Here is a 20,742-nt window from a genome sequence, read left to right as displayed (position 1 = left end):
ATGTGTTTTGGTAATGCCTGAATTTTTTTCCTTCTTCCCCTTTCTAAAACTATCTGTACTCAAATGTATAGAATCACAGACACCACTAACTTGAATAGGCCTGTAATAGTAGCACAGGGAAGTTAAATTATTAGAACACAGAAACAACTTATAAGTAAGTGTACTTATTATAGTAAGCATTTGTTTTAGGATACAGTCAATGTTTCAGGGAATATGTGTATGACATGGTAGGATGGGTTTTTTTAATAAATGTCTTCAGAATAAAAAATTCAAAGGTAATACATACTTGTAATAAGCCATATGATGGTTCATCAAAGAGATTTTCAAAAGACTGAGACAGAGACTTGTTCTGAGAATTCACAAGAAGAATCCGTTTATCCTGTGGAGATCTGCAATAAGAATTTAAAAAGGGTTTCTGTAAGAACCATCAGGTTTTCCTGAAAATGTTTTTAGAACATTTACTGTTTTTTGAAGTCACAGTTCAGGTTTTGTGCAAAGAAAGCAGGTTTGAGGCAAGATCACTCTTAGTTCTTGGCACAAGTTCACAAGCTAATACACTATGACACAGGATTTTTTTCACAAGATTAGTCATCATATTCATTCTGAAATCATGATGCTTTTGAGAAATTTATGAGAGATTACTCTGGAAGATAACTTTTGTCACTCACATGTAAACAAAGTTCTCTTCAACTATAGTTTTCTATATTTGATAATGTACAAAGAGGGGAAAAAAAAAAAAAAGAGGTGACAGTAAAGGAAATTTAGTGAGACACAGTCAGCCTCAACACACATATGCTGAAACTCTTAACATAACAGAGGATGTGAAAAGAGCCCATGTCACCATATACTTAAGGAATTCTTTCTACCAATTAGCAAATCTTACATTAAAGCACCCTGTAAAACATTACATAAAGGAATACAAACTGCTTTTCAATGAACAAAAGCACATCAACAAATTTCTAACCAACAGTGTTACAACAGCTACTGTCAGAATAATTGTAAGATTCATACTGATAGTGCTAAAAAACACCACAGCCATTGTACTGTGGAACAGAACCATCTCAGTACAGCCCTGTAAATTGTTTCTGTGTAGACTCCAAAAGCTAAAATAACACAAACTCGATTTGGCCTAACTCACTGTATTTCTACACTCTTGTTCTTCAATATAACATTTGCTTCTCTGACAGGCTTGTGCAGGCAGATGAAAACAGTAACAACAAAGACAGTGGAACCGTGCTGCTCCTAGGATTTAAACTGTTCTTTTGCTCTCACCCGCCACCCAACACCCCATCTTCTCCTCTCCTCTAGCACAGACACCCCATCAATTAATTCACCAGCTCCTGAATCACCAATTTACGGCTCGATATGCGACAGGAGAGAGAACAGCTCAGAAGCCAGGTTGACATTTAAGCCTCAGAGTTGGTAGCCAGGCAGAGAAAAGCCAAGCACTTTGCCATCTGACTCTAATCCATCACACACATTTATAAAACACCTCTCTATTGCTCTCTCCCAAAGTTTAAATCCACTATTTCTAGTCTTTGAAAGAAAAATTACTTTTATTTTTATTAGTACCTGCATCATCTACCATGTTATTAAAGTCAAAGATAAGAACTTTAATAAGCCTTATCTCTCTCCCATTCCAACAGGATAGGACACTGTTAACACCGACGGATATGAAATGCAACAAGAGATCTCATTTTGAGACAGCCAGACACCACAATCATAGTTCTGAGGCAGCAACAGTTAATGAAGCTCAACTGGCTTTTGGTAAAAAGCAGCACAGGGGCAAAGGCTGAGTCATGTATTATGTTTTCCTTAACTAAAAGAACAAAAACTTTCTACCATATCTCCATTCCAATTAAACATTCTCTCTGGACAGTCAGTTGGGTATCAACAGCTATTTGGGTAATGTTCAAAACAAATTTGTGAGCAAGACACTTTATTAAACACTTACTCATAATACTGCAAGTTAGAAAGCGTCATCCATGCATGCAGTGTTTTCTCAATATTAGACTGGTGTCGCCAAACTAAGAAGCACTTAATCTTTAAAGCAACAAATTACAAATATTTTGTTCAAGTTTAGTCACTTTACACACACTGATTTCAGCAGTGACGTGAAATTTTATAAGGAACCTTGAATACCATGTTCAGTTTTGGGCCCCTCACTACAAGAAGGACATTGAGGTGCCGGAGCGTGTCCAAAGAAGGGCAACGAAGCTGGTGAAGGGTCTCGAGCACAAGTCTGATGAGGAGCAGCTGAGGGAACTGGGGTTGTTTAGCCTGGAGAAAAGGAGGCTGGGAGGAGACCTTATTGCTCTCTACAACTACCTGAAAGGAGGTTGTAGCCAGGTGGGGGTTGGTCTCTTCTCCCAAGTAACAAGCAATAGGACAAGAGGCAACAGCCTCAAGTTGTGCCAGGGGAGGTTTAGGTTGGATATTAGAAAAAATTTCTTCACGGAAAGGGTTGTCAAGCACTGGAACAGGCTGCCCAGGGAAGCGGTGGAGTCACCATCCCTGGAGGTATTTAAAAGATGTGTATATGTGGTGCTTTGGGACATGGTTTTGTTGTGGACTTGGCAGTGTTAGGTTAACAGTTGGACTTGATGGTCTTAAAGGTCTTTTCCAACCTAAACCATTCTATGATTCTATTAATGGTGTTAGAGAAGGGCAAGAACTTTTCAGGTAATAAGAACAGAGGAAGAAAACACCTATGACACAAAGATATTTTAGAGAAAAGCTAAACTTTCTGCCTTAACATCAATATCCCATGCATTATAAACTAGAGGTTGGGAGAACAAGTAACTGTGCTGCGAAGTATTTGCTTATGGCATCCAGAAAGCTGAGTAAACATCTTTTCCTAAAAGAGGTTGTGAGCTTAGATACATCATGTACTACAGCATAAATAACCATTAGGAAACAACAGAAACATACAGAGACTGAAGTCTTCGATTTCCACAATTTATGTGGCATATTTGTTCTTTTTTGCTTTCCTTGGAAAAAAAAGATAAGTCATCATAATTCATGACTAGACCACAGAAAAGAATTTGGTGCCAGAAGCAGAACTTAACTGGAAGAGAAAACTTGAAGTAAGAAAATTAAAACTGTAGGTTTCTGCTCAGCTCAATGCTTAACTTTGTTCAAATCTGATTTCCACAGCAGCCTCAGCTTTTTACTTTAAAGTTCCCAAAGTATCTGCTGTTGTATTCGTCAACGCTTAGAACTGTTTGAGGTGGCAATACTAAGCAGCTCAGCATGTCCTGAACACTTGAAGTGTACCTGTTTTACCTTAGCAGGGAACTCCTGATAATCTGATAAGCATTCCTGGACACCTGCCAAGTCAGACCGCACAAACCCTATGCCTCTGCCTTCTTTTAAAATTAGACACATGAGGACACAACTGTCTCTCTTCATACAGTTTCTTCCCCATCTGACAGCTACTGTTTTGCACTGTCCCAAGAGGAACGTCCACATCACCTGGCAAGAGGCTACAAAGAACAAGAACTAAGAATCCACTGGGTTAAATAAAGGAAGAATTGTAAGCGCCCTCTCACTCACCACAGACAACTTGAAAGAGAGTGTTTGAAACAGGAACTAAAATCACTACCTGTTTCATTTTCATTCAATGACACACCAATAAGCATTTGTTTTACATAGCAATGTGGGGTATAATTTTTTTGCAGCACATGACTCAAAATTGGAAATAATGCCTGTTAGTAAAAAAAACCTGTCTAACATAATGTACAGTAGCCAACTGACAACCAAATGCTGGGCAGAACCTAGATGTCTGACTTAGAGGAGCTTAAGTGTCCAACTTCATAAAATGGTTTAAGGTATTCTGGTATGATAGTATGATAGTTTAGATTTCTGGGTTTTTTAAAAAACTTTCAACCACAAAGTCAAAAGATACAAAAACCCTCCTGAATATGAAAAGACAAAATAACTTGTTACATAGCAGTATCTTGTTGCAAATATTTTATGCCTTTGAGAAAAAAATACTAAATATAAAATTAGTCCAGATGTCTCGACATTAAATAAATGGAATTCCACGAAAATTAATGCAAGTATAACTACAGATCTGTACTTGCAATACTGCATTTTAATTATCAACTCTTCTGTTGCTTATTGCTTTTTATGTATATGTATGTATATGCACATGCATATATATTCAAATAAGCTCTTTAAATAGTGGCAATTAAAAAACCCAGCAGCATGAACTCATTAGTTTTAAACTGCTTTTGTTAAAGCCTCAAATGGACTAACCGGAAAGAAGGCAAAAGGGCAAATCTTCTACTAAAATTTTAAAGTTTCTAGTTGGTAGTTAATCACAAGAGCAAAGTTTTGATTAAGTCAATGCAAACCAGTTTGCTACTCTGTCAAATGCACTCACTAGGCCTACTTAAAACTTGGTCCTGTTCATTCAAGACATGTTACAGGAATCAGTTAGAAAATCTGAAATATATCGTCACAGTACACAGGCAATAGATCACATAGATAGGGTATAAAGCTTTCAGCGACTCACCATACAATACAGGTGCTTCTCCAGTCTTTGCTACATAGGTTTCCTCAAAAACCTGCCCTAGCCTACCACCAACTAGTCAGAAAATATCCACAAATAAACACAGCAGTATGCTCAAACAGGAACAACTTCCTTGGGGGAAAGGGGAGGGAGGCGTGGGGATGGCAGGCTAACAATATTCCACTGCACCTGCAGAAGTAGTGAAATTAGGAAGTGAAATGAAAGGAGGTTTAAGGAAGAACTTAAAGGGAACCTAGAGGAAGAAACTTGGAAATTAACATGAAGTTTTGATCCAGGATTTCCTAATTTACAGTTGTATAGAGAATATTCCTCCTTACACCTTTATCTTGGCTCCCAAATAGCCTCTCCTTGGGTCGTCTTGAATTTTCCCCTCAAAAAGCTCTGTACAATGCTACAGCCAGTACCATTTCACTAGCTGGTCATACTGACTGTGCAACCTTCTCCAAGCAGTTGACAACTTCTGATTATCATAGACTCCAACACCACATCTTGACACTGCCGAAGCCTTTCACAAATCAGTTCGATGAATATAAAACTCTCCTATCCTATCAGCTTGCTCTCCAGCCTAACAGCATTACTTGGTGAAAGCCTTCCCTAATTGAAGGCAACTCTGACCTGGTTGATGCTACCAATGTGAGAAAAGCCCTCTATAAGGATTCCCACAGCCATTTCACTATCCACCTTCAAATCTGTTATCAGAATATTATGTTACAAGTGATAACAAAACGCTTTTGAAAACAGAGTATCTGTGACACTGATGTTACACCTGTTAAAGGCGTACCTGTTACATTTCATTGTTTCTTCATGCTCTACCTACTCTTATTTACCTTGTTGCCTTCTTAAATTATACTTATGCCTACACAGTGAGAGCAGAACATTTTATTTTATTCTGCATTTATGCTATGCCCATCAAAAAGGCTTTTATCCAAGTGAAAAACTTGGCTTTTGTTGTGTATTTATATTATATTACCTCCAAGTATTTAACACCGTGATAGGATCTAACTATGTTTACATTCAGAAAATTGGTTTGAAGAGTAAAGATCAAGTGTGAAACATTCCCCACAGCAACAAGTTACAGGGGAACAGAATTCTGCAGAAAACATTCATATACAAATTGATTTAGTTGACAGTACTATAAATTACCTGACACGCTGATGTCAGTGCTCACAGGTATTTCACAAAAAGCAGATAATCTCAAATTTTAATACAAATTATCCCATTTAATAAAAGTGGTTCATGAAGAAGGATTTAACTCTACACCAAGTGTTCATGAGAAACTTCTGTGCACACTAGAGGGAGCTACTGAGGTATCATGGAGCTACTAACACCTCAACAGATTGTAAACTAATTCATAAACTGATCCAACAATTTTAAAAGTTCAACCTATATTCCAAACCCATACATGAAATTACAGTTTCAGTCAGCTTGAAAATTGATTCTACCAATAAAAAGGGAAGAGAAAATACATCAGGAAGTGTTAATCTGAAATTCATTACAGAATTAAAAAAGTAAACTAATAATCCATATTTTAAATCAGGACTAAGAGTTGTCTGATACTTACTCATTCAGCACAACATGCTTTTCAAGGCATTTAATCAATAATTTGCTATCTCCATGATGGAAGTGAAGAGCTGGAAGCTTCACATCATCCTTCAGACAGAACACCAAATAAGACCATCCCATGCCTTCTTTGTTTTGTTTGATTGATTTCAGATCTGTCAAACTGAACAGGAATGACCACTTGCTTTCTCCATTTGCATGAGTTGTAGCATCTTAAAAACAAAATTACCACATGATTTTAGTTTCACTTTCAGTGTTAGCAATTACAAATGCATCATATCTGTCACTGTTCCTAAAAACCAAACTCAAAACCAAAACACAAAACCTAGCATTTGTTCTGATAATAAAATGTGTACCATAAGTACTGTAACTGCTATTCCTGGATTTCTATTTGTGCCTCCTCATCTTCTACAGACTTCTAAAATAACGAGCAAGTCCATCAGAGTGCTCCCCTAAAGCTGCACCTACAGTTTTCAAAAAGTGATCCAGCAGTTAAATATACAACTGCTGTATCAAATTCCAGCAGCAAGGTGAATCCCACAAGCATCTCCACCACTACTTACACAAACTAAATGTGACATACATTACAATGCTGTATGCTATACATTGCACACAGTATTAGCCATGTGCTGTAACATTTCTACCAAAGTAAGGGAGAAGGAATTGAAAATCTCCCTGCCCACCCCCTTCTCCCATACTGCGCAAGCATGTATAGACTCTGTGTCAGACAGCATACATCCGAAGAGAATGGATTAAATTTTACTCTACCAGAGGACACAAAATTGCCAGAATGGCTGGAGCAAATGTGGCAAGCCCCCTGGCCTGCCTCCATCAAATTATAGCAACTGGAAATAAGCAAGAAGAGGCAAAAAGCATAATCCAAGTCAGTACTGCTCACTGACACTCACTTTGGATGAAGAGGTACTCTGACGCCTGAAGATGAAAAAAATCAATACAAACCAGTGATGTAATAAACCATCCTATGCCTGACAGAGATGTTAGCTTTAGCTTTATGTCGTGCTAGCACCAAAAGTTCCTCTCAAGCACAGTATTCTAGGAGCAAGGACCGTGCTTTACCCAAAAACATTCATAACCTTAAGTCTAAACCCTGCACTCATACGTGACATAGATAACATTTAAAAACATCACAGATATGGTGAAGCAAGCACAAGGGTCCACAGTTATAGGCTGAGAAATAATACAGGGAAAATAAGTATTATAAAGAAAAATACTACAGGACAATAGGAGAAAAAAGATTACTTGAGAATCATTGTCCTTCCTCCTCTCCCCCCCCCTTTTTTTTTTAACAACGTATCTACTATAACAAAAATGATGTAGCTATAAAACTATCTTGCCAAAGTAAAAAAGACCATATAAACAAGACCCATGTACCACATAACTATATTCCATCTCCCCCTGCTGTTGCAGTATGGAAAGGCATTTGAACAGTAAACTTTTTTTTTATTTTCCTTCTAACATGATATCTAGTTCAAATTCCATTTGTTTGAAAGAATGCAAGAGTCCAATGCAGATAAAATTGCTCATCATCTAATAATGATCGTCGCAGCAAGAAGTTATATTTAACATTTATTTTCAATACAATTCTCCAGCAACTTAAAGAAAAAGTTAGATTGGAGGCAGACAGCAGCTATTCCATTGTGAATTTTTTCCCACAACCAGAGATTCACGTCTGAACACAAATGACTCCCAGCTTTTCAATTCCTAATAAAATCCATTGCACTGTATCCAAGAGGCAATTCTTCAGTTACAAGTTACCATAAAGAAAACAAAACACCCCACGCTTATTTTTTAAGTACCTCCATTTGAATGAGGTTTCTTTTTAAAAGAGACTGTGGTGATCATGTCCCATTCTGCTTCATAACTACTTGGACGGTCTGCTCCTCGGGAACATTTGTCTTTAGGAGTTTGAGTCCACTCCACAACAGAACTGGAATCCTAAGCATAGAAAAAAAAGTGACTATCAAAACACACATGAAAATGGAGCTAGTTTCTCAGAGGAATCTTGTGAAAAGAATAAGAACCATCTTCATTTTCACAGATTAAAAGAATCTGTAGTATTAAAATCCTAAGAAACATGATACAGTTCGATACAGGACATTTGGACTTATGACTAAGAAAAGAAGTTTTACTTAATAAATTCAACACGGTACGAAAATACCCTAGCCTCTCTTGCAGACTCTACAGACATAAACTTTTTATTTAAATGTAAAACAAATCTTTCTTGTTTAGTGACATCCTCTTAATAGTGCTTAAATACCGCATATCACTGGATCTTGGAACCTCTATGCACTTCTATTTTTATTTTGCATTAAAACAGTAGCTCTCTGTTTTGAGTCTAATTGTGAAGAATGAATCACCAGACTACAACATAACAGATGCAGGGGAACTGGTGACTGTGATACACTTGCACTCATTTGGTCTTCACTATTCACATAGATAGTCCCCTTCTGTTTTATAGATGAACCAAGTAAAAACTAAATACAATCACCCACACATGTATCCCAATAAACTGAACTGGGCTGCAGTCCACAACTATGATTCCTACATGTAGCTATTAATACCAACAATAATCACATATATAGATTTTGCTTCCAGTTACGAGATCACCTACACATAAGTTAACACAAAATAAAATCACTGGAGAAACAGAATTAAGAACACTAATAAGTAACAAACATACCTTTCCAGCACAGAGGATATTAGAAGTATCCAGAGTATCATCCAATGGTCTCCAGTCTACTATTACTTCATTTTCCTACAATACAAACAATCATAACAAAAAAAAATCAGTACTACACAACAAAGTACATAACTCCCTATTTACTCATGGTATGATTATGGTACAGCTTACATATATATATATATAAATGATGCAGACGATGTCAAACATTGTGTGATGTTTGTTCATTTACAAAACCTATACTTAAAGAGACATTTAAGATTTGTCAAACATGTTATGCGCTTTGCCAACAAATATATGAAGTTTCCATATAAATATTATGCAAATACCTTTTCTATGACACGTAGTACTCCTGATATCAGGCTGTCCTGGTCATCATTTTTTCCACAGGATGAATGAATGAAAACTCCTTCTTGCTCATATACAACCTATAACAAAGTGGGTAATGAAATAAAAACCAAGATTCTAAACTTGTTTCTCTTTCCTGTTGTACTCATTATCATTTTGACTCGCCTACATAAGTTGAAGTGAACACCTCTAGCTTGTCAGGGGTTTTATTACCTTTCCTTCCTCCCCACCCCCAAGATCTCAGTCTTTCACTTACTTAAATCAAGAAACAATAGAAAATGGAACTTGTTCAATTTGCTCTCTAAGCAATATACCAACTATTATTACTTCACTAGTAAATGACAAGAAATGCATTCAATATCCACTATTTTTTAAATCAGTGGGCAGATGTTCATATGGAAAAACCACACGGCTTTTAAAACATTAAAAAGCTTTCTTACATAGTCTGCCTTTTCCCCACTTGCCATTTAAGCATGTTGAAATTATAACCTTAATTTAAATTAAAAATGGACAGTCTAATGTACAAAAGATGAACTCCACAGAAATAAAAAATTGCAGCCTTAGATTAAATAATGGCCCAACTCTACATTCAAGGTGAATGGCAAAGGTTCCACTTCAAAAGTAGAATATGTGACAGATAAGAGAGGATCGTAGGAGTACACGCTGCCCACGTAACTTCTGCATTTAAGCATTTACAAAACTCTTCACAGAATTCTGATCACGCTCTTAAAAAGTTAGAGAATTCTTGCCTGTCAAAATTCAGCTCTTCAAAAACTACATGCTATACATACTCTTAAAAGCTCTATAAACAATGTAAACGGCTTGTTTTAAACAACTCTCTAGAAGAACAGCAAAAAGTCCCTAACATACCTAACTTAGACTTTGTGGAACTGAAATACATCAAATAGTAACAGTATTTTTTTAATAACCGTGTTCATTTTCAAACCAAGCTGCAAACACTGCCTTAAGAAATACATGTTTTTAATGGCAAAACCCAACTAATTCTTAACTAATCAGATATTACATTTCTTTGGTACTAAAACATCAGTATCTCTTTTTATCAACTTACTCATTTGTCAGATATTCAAAATCATCACATTTGCAGTCAGGCCAGTAAACTAAAAGTTTAGGTGTGTAAGCTTAACTACCCAAGAATAGAGAGCTTAAAAATAGCAATAAAATTCATTTAACTCATCCTTTCTGTTGTAAATGTATTCTTTAAACTCTCTTCACTTTACGCAAGCAAGAAATTTCTAAATTGTCAAGTTTAATCATAAAAATATCACTTGAAAGAGACCTCCAGAGGTCACTTGGTCTAATCTCCCTCTTGAAGGATTACTGCCAACACTACTCAAGCTATCTTTCAAATATTGGAAGCCTTCCTTCTTCTCTATTACAGGTTGTTTTTTTTTCCTCTTTTCTATAAAAAAAAAAAAAAGTCCTCCATTTCTACCAAATATCTGTTTTTAAATTCAGTCCCTGTTTAAACAAGGCATTTTGGAATTTCTTAAAATTTAACCTTTTAGCTATTTGTACCTGATCTATCGCCATAACTAGTCCAAAGTATGAACCAAAGTGTTCAATGACTGGAACAGCTGTTGCATTAAGAAGCTATTTCTATCAGAGTTATACTGGTAGAAGTGCATTTGTGCCAATAATGTTAGTAAGTATCACAAAGTATACCTCCTCAGTCTACAAGGTATACAATCTAATAATTGGTTTTATTATTTTCCACCCATTAATCTCTTAGAAGGACAAACATTTCCTTTCACAGGAAAAGAAAACATGTTCTCAATGCCACCGTTGTCAGGCAACTGAAAAATTCTACATTGCTCTGCATAACAGATCCTGCTCCCTGCCCTGTGGTCCACCAAAACAGGCAATAAAACTGAAGAAGTGAGAACATGGTCAGAAGTTTGGAGGGCATCCGTAAAACGGAGGACTCCTCACAGTGCAAATTATTTTCCTCCTACTGTTACTTGAGAGAAAAACCTCCAAGTTTGAAAGGCCAGAAGGCCAAACTGTTAGGATTTATTCTTATCCAATAACAGGTGCAATCTTGTATTTATTTTTTTCCAACTGTTATCAAGTCTAACTGATATATTTAACATAACTGAGCTTAAAAAGTACAGGTTTTTTTATATCATTGAAGAAAAATTTTGAGTCATACATAGATGGGAGTCTAGAAAACGCAATAATGTAACTAATTTGAAGAATACGGCATTAATCTTACAAAAGATTATCTAGGAAGTCCTTTAACAGCTTATCCCACTGCAAAGCATTTTGGAAGTCACCATCTTTGAATTATCTGAAATATTCAGCTGCTCTGTTTAGCAGACTTTGTAAGATAACTCCATAACTGAATTTGAATAAGCTGATTTTGGGAATATGATTTTAAAGTGGTAGCACCTGAAGATTAGCTACACTGGGCTGTATTTCATACAATGTTCTTAGCAAGCTGAAAATTCAAAAATGCTACTAAATATTCATATAGCACCTTGCAGTAAAGTGTAGTTTGCGATAGATTTTTATTTTCTGGTGTTACAGCACTGCCAAGCTATTAGTCAATTCAGTGAGTGAAAGTAATGTTAAATTACACATACAAGTAATAAGTACTAAGGAAAGTATCAACTTGAAAGACAGTATACCAATAGTTAGATTTAAATAAAAAAAAAAAAATATCCATCGGTAGACAACTGCTGTAACACCACGTAGCTCAATCCCGTATGCTGTGTGGCCCACAAAGGTGTTTGCTGAGAGCCTCCACAGCCCAATCATCAGGCAAACATCTGGTCTGTCAGCACACACAGATCTCTTAAGCAGCCAGGAAAACAGACATTTCAAAACCAGGCAATAGCAGCATACACTGCCACTTGCCTAAACAGCAGGTTACTGCAAAACATATGAGTATCTTGAAATACAATTGTGGGAGAACAGACAGCAAATCTTGGAGGATGATCAGAAGCATCATTAAAATACTAAGGACTTGTGTAAGGTGTGTACACAAAATCTCTGTAGTGAAATTCTGCTACGTATGGAAACAGCAGAAGGAACTATGTATGAGCACGGCAAGATGAGCCTGTTGTCCCCTTATTAGCAGTTAAAGTAACTGTAACCCCCCCCCAAATCCAACCAAAATCTGCATCAGTATTACCGGTCAACACCCCCTGCATAGGAAAGCAACCCAATCGCCTTTAAATCTTGATAACTTTTTGGCTTCAGTGACAGAGGTGTAGAATCTAGAAAGGCCTCATTATCTACTGCATGAAAGAATTCAATAGTCTTAAGAACGTCATCTGTTCAGTTAGTTGATTACGCTGCTTGTACTACAAGACAGAAAAACAAGCTACTAGCTCACCTTATTTTTGGACTACTCGTTATTTTATATATTTCATCATGGTCTCTTCTGCAAAGGTGAGAAGTAGGTGGAGTCAAGCTCAATCTTTCATTTTCTTTTCATATGATTACTCACTCTTCCTCTAAGTCTACACAATATTAATAAGCCCATCATGAAAAAAAGACAAGTTTATGTCAATAAGTGCACACCACAGGTGACCAGATAAGTCGACACGTCCCTAGGATTTTAACAAAACTCAAAGGTATTCCTCACCCCAATATTACAGTCTTTCCACCCATCTACCCAGTGAGAAACCTGTGCTCTGCACAGTCAATCAACTGGTCACAAAAACCAGAACCCCAGGGAAGAACAGTACCCTATGTTGCTTAGATGCTTGAGGCCAAAAAAGTTGTCCAGCCATGAAAGGCCTAACCTGAGATTTAAACAATGGTGGTTTTGTTTTCTTCTATAGCTATTGGCAAAAATCTGTTGAACTGTCCAGAGAGATGCATGTTCCTCAGGTTTAGGTGTTATTACATACATGAAAGTCAGACCCTCCTGGTCCCACAACAGCACCACAAATGAAAAAAAAAAAAGAACAGATGATTGTTTGTCAAAAGCACACACTAACACAACCAAAGCAAATGAAGATGTAATGTGACAGGAGCTAAACAACTTTGAAAATTACTTGTTTTTAAACAAATTTTCAATCTGTCTTGTAGCTGTACGTATATCAGAATTACTCAAAGGTTTTCAGACATCTTACTAGCTTAAAGCTAGTTCTATGCAAAACAGTTTCCAGATTTATCCATCTATGGTATCCTTAAGTTTCTCAAATGCTTCAAATCATAAGCATGACTACCTAAGGAAACTTATCACTGTAAAAACACTCAGTTGGCAACTTCTTTCTATAAAGAAATGATGGAGAAAGTAGGGGGGGTGAAAGAAGTTTGCACTTTTTTTTAATATAATCTTAAAATTTCAAGTTTGAAATAATATGTACCCGAGAAGCTTATGTTCATAGGTCTTTCCTGCTTGTCAAGCAAGTCCACACTTGCAGTCTGCAAGCATAACTTAGACCACATTTATTTTTCCAGATCTATAGAATGAAAACTAGACCCATTACCTATTTGATTCAGAATCCTACCAAAAGCTAAAAACTGATGCAAGAGGTTCCAAATGCTGCTAAGCCACCTTGATCTGTTTTGGGTTTTTTTTTCCATAGGCACTACAGAAGTCAAAGGCAAATGCACAATTAATTCTAATCAGTCATTAAAAGTGTTGTGCCGCATAGAGACTGCGGCTATTCCATCTCATATACTGACAGAGGGTCTGTAAAAACAGGGAACCACAGCACAAAATTCAGGAAAGCTACATGAAGGAATAGTTGTCTACACACCTACTGTAAAAACCAGAGGGAAGCAGCAGGATGTAGGCTCAGTTTACATATCATGGCATATGCTAGTTAAGGTTCTGGAAAGCTGTTCAAGTATTTATATTCCATGTCCAGCAGAAAATAACTTTCTGAAGTCCCACTGTTGTTCCAGTAACAATTTTAAGAAATAAATGGTATCATCCTTAATACTCTGGGGACACAGCATGGACAATTCATATCTCCAGTGTTTTATGCTGCTTACAATGAGAAGTTAACAGCAACGTTTATAGCTTTTTATTTTCAGGGACATACATTAGCAGAAGGCCTTCAGTATACCACATCAACAATTACAATATACACCACAACACAAGCAAAGTTTTGGGATTAAATGCTTGCCATTTGATGGCAATTTATGCCCCTGTGCTACCAACTAGTGAAAGATGACAACACTGCAGCCAAAGACAATGAGGTGCAGGCAAAAAAGAGGACAGGTAGGATCTAGGGCTACCACAGAACAGGGTGGTCCTACCCTCCTCATCCATGTATTTCCCACCCTCCCTGTGCTGGGCACCTAGCTGATGTCATGTGCACTGGTCGTTCATACGTTATACTCTTGCTCTTACCTCTGACACACACCAACAACCTGCCAAACACAGGACACTTCAGAGAATGGAGAAGCACTGCAACTCTCCCAGCTAGCTAGCCCCATCATTCAGACACTTCATACTCTCTCCCCATGTTCTCATCCATCTCCTTTTCTGCCACAGAGTACAGCTCAGGGCCAGCATCGCTCTGCCAAGATCCCATCCAGCTTCTCATGACAGACACAGCTTGCAGCACTGATACGATGAATCAGCTGCTGTTCTGGGGTCACTGCATAATTATGGCACTGTGCAAAGCCTGATTCTAACAACTTTTCAATAGCAGTTACTTCATTTCTACCTCATATTAGAGAATCAGGTAAAGGACCTCACTGTGGATTCAACAGTTGAAGCAGCAAGCAGGCATGCTCATAAGGAAACGATTGAGTAAGAAACTCTGAATGCTCCACAGACTACAAATTAAGGAAAAATGGGTCTGTCTGCAAACATTAACAACAGATACAGCAGCTGCACAGCATCTTATTTTCAGATTCTGACAGAAGGTAAACAGAACAAAAGATGCAACACAATAAGAAAACAACTTCAGGCCAATAAAATAAATTCCAATTAGGCAACAGTTGTCCCAAGAGACCTAACATCCACAAAGTATCTTAGTTTAGATTTGTGCTTTAAGTTAGAAGAAATATAACTCAATTTAAAAATCTGCATTATGCTGCTTTAATTTCCACCTCGCTCTTTGGAATAGCTGAGGATTCCCCAGAGCTTATTCACAAATCCACTGCTAAACTGTCACTGGGAACATCAAAGTACCTACTACATCAATAGTCTACTTTCAATGACCAGATACCAGTACATTTGAGTGCTCTGCAAAGCACTCACATTACTTGACCAACATGATCTTCTGTTCCACAGAAGATATCCTATAACTTCTGGCATTTGAATTTTAATAAAAATATAAAGCCATACCCTTATATATCTTTAGTTTGCTGAGCCCATGGCTCAATCTTTTTCTTAAGACAGCAAAATTTCACACCCTGCTAGTCTTAAAAGAGTAAAAATCTCACAAACATCACGTTTCTATGCAGAGAAAAAAAAAAACCACAAATATTGTTCACGTTGTGACAAATACAAAAAAGCTCACAACATTGGGAACCACATATCATAAGAAAAGTTTCCTGCCTGACAACAGTAAGTTTTTCAAGTTCTGCCTTAGGTGTACTGAAGATTTCTTGAATTGCAAAGTACTTCTGCTACTTCTGCAACAATAGTAGGGTATCAGTGAAAATACAAGATTCAGGGTACTGAGAGTGAGAGCTTGAGTGGTAACATGCTATTTCTACTGTGAACACTTGTGCAAGAGAAATCCTTAACAAATAGAAACCAGAAAGAATATACAGAAATTTCAGAATTATCAGTGAATTGCTTTACATTCAAGCATAATGAAATCTTAACTAAATTCAAAATAGGCAAAGGCAGGTACAGGCTTCCGTTCACAAAGAAAACCTATTAAGTACAATATATTCTGAAAGGATTATGATTCTGTATACAGTAAATGATAAAGGTTGAAAAAGTTATAATGAAGATTTTAAATCAACTGATAATAAAATGGCACAACAATGAATAGTATAGGAGTCTGTGCCCCCAAATTTAACTAGTAGAAGGTGCAGCAGTGCACCACCTACACCGCAGAATATATATACACCTAAATTAAATTTCCTGTATCTGTGCGTATTGGGTTTGCATGGCAAGGTTTTGGTAGCAGGGGGGCTACAGTGGTGGCTTCTGTGGGAAGCTGCTAGAAGCTTCCTCCACATCCGACAGAGCCAACACCAGTCAGTTCCAAGACAGACCTGCCGCTGGCCAAGGCTGAGCCCATCGGCAGCAGTGATAGTGCCTTGGGGATAACGCAGTTAAGAAGGAGGGGAAAAAACCACCAGGAGCAATTGCAGCCAGAGAGAGGAGTAAGAATATGTGAGAGGAGAACTCTGCAGACACCAAGGTCAGTGAAGAAGGAAGGAGGGGGAGGAGGACAGAGTCATCTACCTGCACTTGTGCAAAGTCTGATTTGATTGTTAACAGTAAATTTTCCCGAGTTTTACCCATGATAGTAATTGGTAAGTGATCTCTCCCTGTCCTAATTCTGATCTATGAGCCTTTCATTGTATTTTCTCTCCCCTGTCCAGCTGAGGGGAGTGATAGAGTGGCTTTGGTGGGCACCTGGCCTCCAGCCAGGGTCAACCCACCACACTGTGCCAACAAACTACCTGAAGGATGCAAAGCTAGTTTTATCAGCCTGTTTTTTAAATCTCTTTGCTGGTTCTGGCTATTAAAAAAAAACCCAACCAAAAAAACCCAAACCAAAAAAACCCCACGGTCAACAGCAAACACACCCCCCACCACCACAGCATTTACAACACTGTTCAGTAGTAGCTGCAGTGCTACTTGGACACTTCTAGTCGCTGAACTAGTCAAACATCTGAGCTTAGACCTGAAGCTCAGATGTTTGTCCAGTCAAAGCTCTGAAGCTCTAACTTCAAGAGCAAGGGCACAAGCAAATGAAAAATAACTTCTTTGGCAGCCCACGTGCCAACTGGTAATATGAGAAAGATGTAACAGCCCATGTGCTGAAGATACTCTGAACTCCAAGATCATAAAACAAAAATCATTACTGTCTTTAGACCAGCTGTAATAATAGCCTATACACCAACAGACTAAAACTGAAGTTTGTACTTCTCATACACAACTTTTTACCTCATTTTCTAACATGGTTTTCTGTTAAAAGGGTGAGCCCAGAGTTGGTGCTCTGAAATAAGGATAACAAACTGCTATCTGCTAAGCAGCAAAAAGAGGGAAAATATACCTCCTTTCATGCATAAAGTAAAAAGCACTGAAAACGAAAGACCTCACTGCCAAGTTACCTACAGAAAAAACTGGCAAGTCTAAGAAAGGGCAAAAAACTGAAGCTCACACTGTTCTACTGCAGATGGTCATTAATAATGAGTCATGACTCCAGAACTCAACAGCATTAACTTAAACTTTCTGGAATCAAGTTATCTAGATAGAGAAAAGCACTGAAAAGACCCTTCTGAGATATGAAGCAGTAAGAAAAAACAAATAGGACAAAAATCCTCGTAAAGTAGTACATATAGTTACATGAGGTAACCAAATTTACAATTCATATCCCATTATCATATGGAGTAGAAACCAAAGATAACATGGAATAGCCAAGTTGTGACTCCACTGATATTAATGATGTCTGGGAAATAAAAAAAACATGATAGAGAAGAGGAAGGCAAACAGGGCAAAAATATAACAGAAACCACAACCTTATATGGTTTGCTGAAACAAGATTTCATGAAAGGTGAGACAATGCAGGCTATTCCAGCTGCTTAATATATTGCCATGTACATTCCATAGGAATTACTTGGTGTAATATTTTGCAGAAAAGAACATATACATTAAAATACATTACTTTCATGTGATAAGATCTGCCAAATGAGACTAAAGCACCCCAGAAACTAATGTCTACTACTCTTTCAGAAATTTGCCATCTGAAACACCTCATTATAACACTGCACAACCAGAAGAAAAGTGTAATTAATTTAGGACACCCATAGCTTGGAAACACACAAAGTGCAAAATGCCTTAAGTAAGAATGCTGGGTCTGTACCAACTTACACTGTGCTATTCCACCTGGAGTGAAGTTTCACTAGTTTGTGAGCCCTTCTAAAATCCTGCTGCCATCCAAAGGAACAATTTGTGATCCAATGTGCTCCCTAAACCAACAGAAAGCTAACCCAGCCAAAAATAAGCACACACAGTTTGTTATATTATTTCAGCTTGCTAAATCAAATCACTGAGAGATCAAATGAGTACAGTACCCAAGGAAGCAGAAGTGCAACACACAGGTGGGGAGATCTAGAGAAGGATGTAACTTCTCCTACTGAGAGCAGTGAAACTTCAAACCAACCCAGCCACTTCATGAAGATTGAGAAAACACAACTGTCATTACTTTCTCTGTATCAAAAGGGACATAGCAAAGAACGTTACTGAATCAGAAGTTGCGTTAACAAGTTGCATTAGTACTGTGGATGTGGAATAACTGAAATGGAGGTTTGCAACACCTTAGATATTTAGTCTCTAGCAAACTTTTTTTTTAAAGAAACAAGAATACGTAGCAAATGCTCAAACAACTAATCCACAATAGTTTTAGCCTCTCATATAAGCTATGATAATATAGCTGCTTTCAGGAAGAACTTCCTGAAGAAGATCCTGATAAAAACCCATGGGGAAAAAAAAAAGCTGCAAAATGAAAATATTTACCATTATCCAATAAACTGCTGGACTGAGCTTAAAATGGACAAAACCAAAAGAATAACTTTTCTCTGTATACATGAAAACTGGATGTGCATAGCTAGAAACAGTTGAGAGGACAGTATGGCTATCTTTACATTTACAGCACCTAACAGCAGTAAAGAACTTTACTTTTAAGCTCCAGCTGAACAATTTGCCTGCTCCACCAGTTCTGATTGAAACAGATATGGTAAACCAGCACAAGTGAGATCTCTGCTGAATTTTCCTGCTAGCTAAATGCACTCCTCAGCACCCTCCAAGAGGCACAGACGTGGCTAATGACATGCGTTCCCTTATGCTGAGATCAACATCTGCTGAAATAATAATTTGATGCCATATGCTGCAAAAGCGAAACTAAAGACTACTGCACTTTAACCCTGGCTAAATACAGTCAGACTCTCCACTGAGATTTTAAATCCTAGATAAATGATCCATGTGCTCAAGAGCCCCACATTGCAAAGTAACACTTTTAGATGACAAGTAATGGAATAAAAATATTTCTACAATAAAAACATACGGATACAACTGAGATCTGTTGGGGAGGTTAGAGGCAGAGAAGGTTGCCAATACCTTCCCTCCTGTGACCTCAAACCAGGACAGACATTTAAATGAAGTCCAACTCTGAGTTTTTCCTTGTCGAGCTCTACTGTTTCATTCAAGAACACTCGGCAAGGATCGGCGGCATGTAAAAATATTTACAGTACCAAATTATCCAACTGACAAGGCTTTGTATCCACCCCGGGGCAGGTACTCCCACACTACCAGCGCGCAGGCCAGGAGAAAGGCCAGTAACGTCTACGATCACCTCAGGACACGCGGCCACGTAGACGGGACAAGTCTTGTTCCTCCAGCTCAGCCTCAGCTCCCTGGAGGCCAATCTCGGCCCGGGGGCTGCCTCTTCCCACACCAGGGCCGGCTCTCCGCGCAGCCCGGAGGCGAGCCAGGGCGGCGTGGGACGCGGGCCGGGCAGGAGGAGCTGCGAGGTGCCGCCGCACTCGCCCCGAGAAGGGCCCAAGTCCCTCCCGTCGCCCGCGACCCCCTCCCGCGCCCCGAGCCGCAGAAGGCCCGCGGCCTTCTGCCACCGCCAGGCCCGCCTGAGGGCAGGGCGGCTCACGTTCGGAAGGGTAGACCCGAGCCCCGCGAGGAGACTCCGCACCTGCGCGCCGTGGGGAGGAAAGGCCCCCGCCCGGCCACTCAGGGGCCCGGCCGCCCCTTCCCGCAGCTCCCACTGACCGGGGCGACCCCAGCGCTGGACACAGCGGAACCCCCAAGAGAGGAGAACGACGGCCACAGCCGCCCGCGCGGGACCCGGGCCCAGCCCGCCCCCGTTACCTTGCTGCTCGGAGGCGCCGCCATGTTGCCTACGAGTGTTTATGATGACGTTGCGCTCTTCACGTGCTTCGCCGCCTCGCCACAACAACCCCCGTCAGCCCCTCCGCGGCCAGGCGGACTGCGCAGGCGCACTCGGGCGGAGACGCCCGGGCAGGGAAAGAGCGCGACAACGACACGCGGAACGGCGGGGCCCAGCTGAGGGGCGGGGCTCCAGCCACGGGAGGCGGGGCGAGGGGGAGAGCCCCGCCCCCGCTGCGCAGGAGGTTCGGCGGTGGGCGGGGGCCTGTGCTCCTCACAGCGCGGTGCCGGGACGGGGGAGAGCGTGGCGGGTTTATCGCTTTTTTTTTTTTTTTTTTCCCCCCAAAGGCTGCGCTCTTCTTCCTTGGTCTCTTCGCTCATTTTGAACCCCCCGCACACAGCTCCCTGCGAGACTGGCCGGTGCCCAGCCGCGGGGAAGCGGCTTGCCGGTGGGCCGGGCGGGCAGGCCCCGCGGCCCGTCCCTGGCCCGGCGTCGCGCTGCCCGCTATCCCCCCCCCGCAGTGGTTTAAAGGGGACTCGTGGGGCTGAGAGCGAAGGACGAGGCAGCAGAGAAACGTT

General features: G+C 39.5%; 1 protein-coding gene across 2 annotated transcripts in view; it reads right to left on the bottom strand.

Annotated features, from left to right (window-relative positions):
• TBC1D15 (TBC1 domain family member 15) overlaps nt 1–20,280 on the bottom strand; it is a 36,923-nt gene extending 16,643 nt beyond the window's left edge. The window contains exons 1-6 of one of the 2 annotated variants that reach the window (XM_054802435.1): nt 20,146–20,280; nt 9,128–9,226; nt 8,799–8,873; nt 7,915–8,053; nt 6,099–6,309; nt 287–389 (exon numbers count right to left, since the gene is read on the bottom strand). In XM_054802435.1, coding sequence (XP_054658410.1) covers nt 287–389; nt 6,099–6,309; nt 7,915–8,053; nt 8,799–8,873; nt 9,128–9,226; nt 20,146–20,169 — 651 coding nt within the window. In that variant the 5' untranslated portion in view covers nt 20,170–20,280. Of the gene's footprint in view, nt 1–286; nt 390–6,098; nt 6,310–7,914; nt 8,054–8,798; nt 8,874–9,127; nt 9,227–12,504; nt 12,616–20,145 lie in introns of those variants that run through there. The other variant, XM_054802512.1, reaches the window with a different exon arrangement.
• Between the last annotated feature and the right edge of the window lie 462 nt (nt 20,281–20,742).

This window comes from Grus americana, chromosome 1 (genome assembly GCF_028858705.1).
Source record: "Grus americana isolate bGruAme1 chromosome 1, bGruAme1.mat, whole genome shotgun sequence".
Taxonomy (NCBI): Eukaryota; Metazoa; Chordata; class Aves; order Gruiformes; family Gruidae; genus Grus; species Grus americana.
The sequence above is the reverse complement of the archived record's forward strand: the minus strand, read 5'-3'. Positions and strand labels throughout refer to the sequence as shown.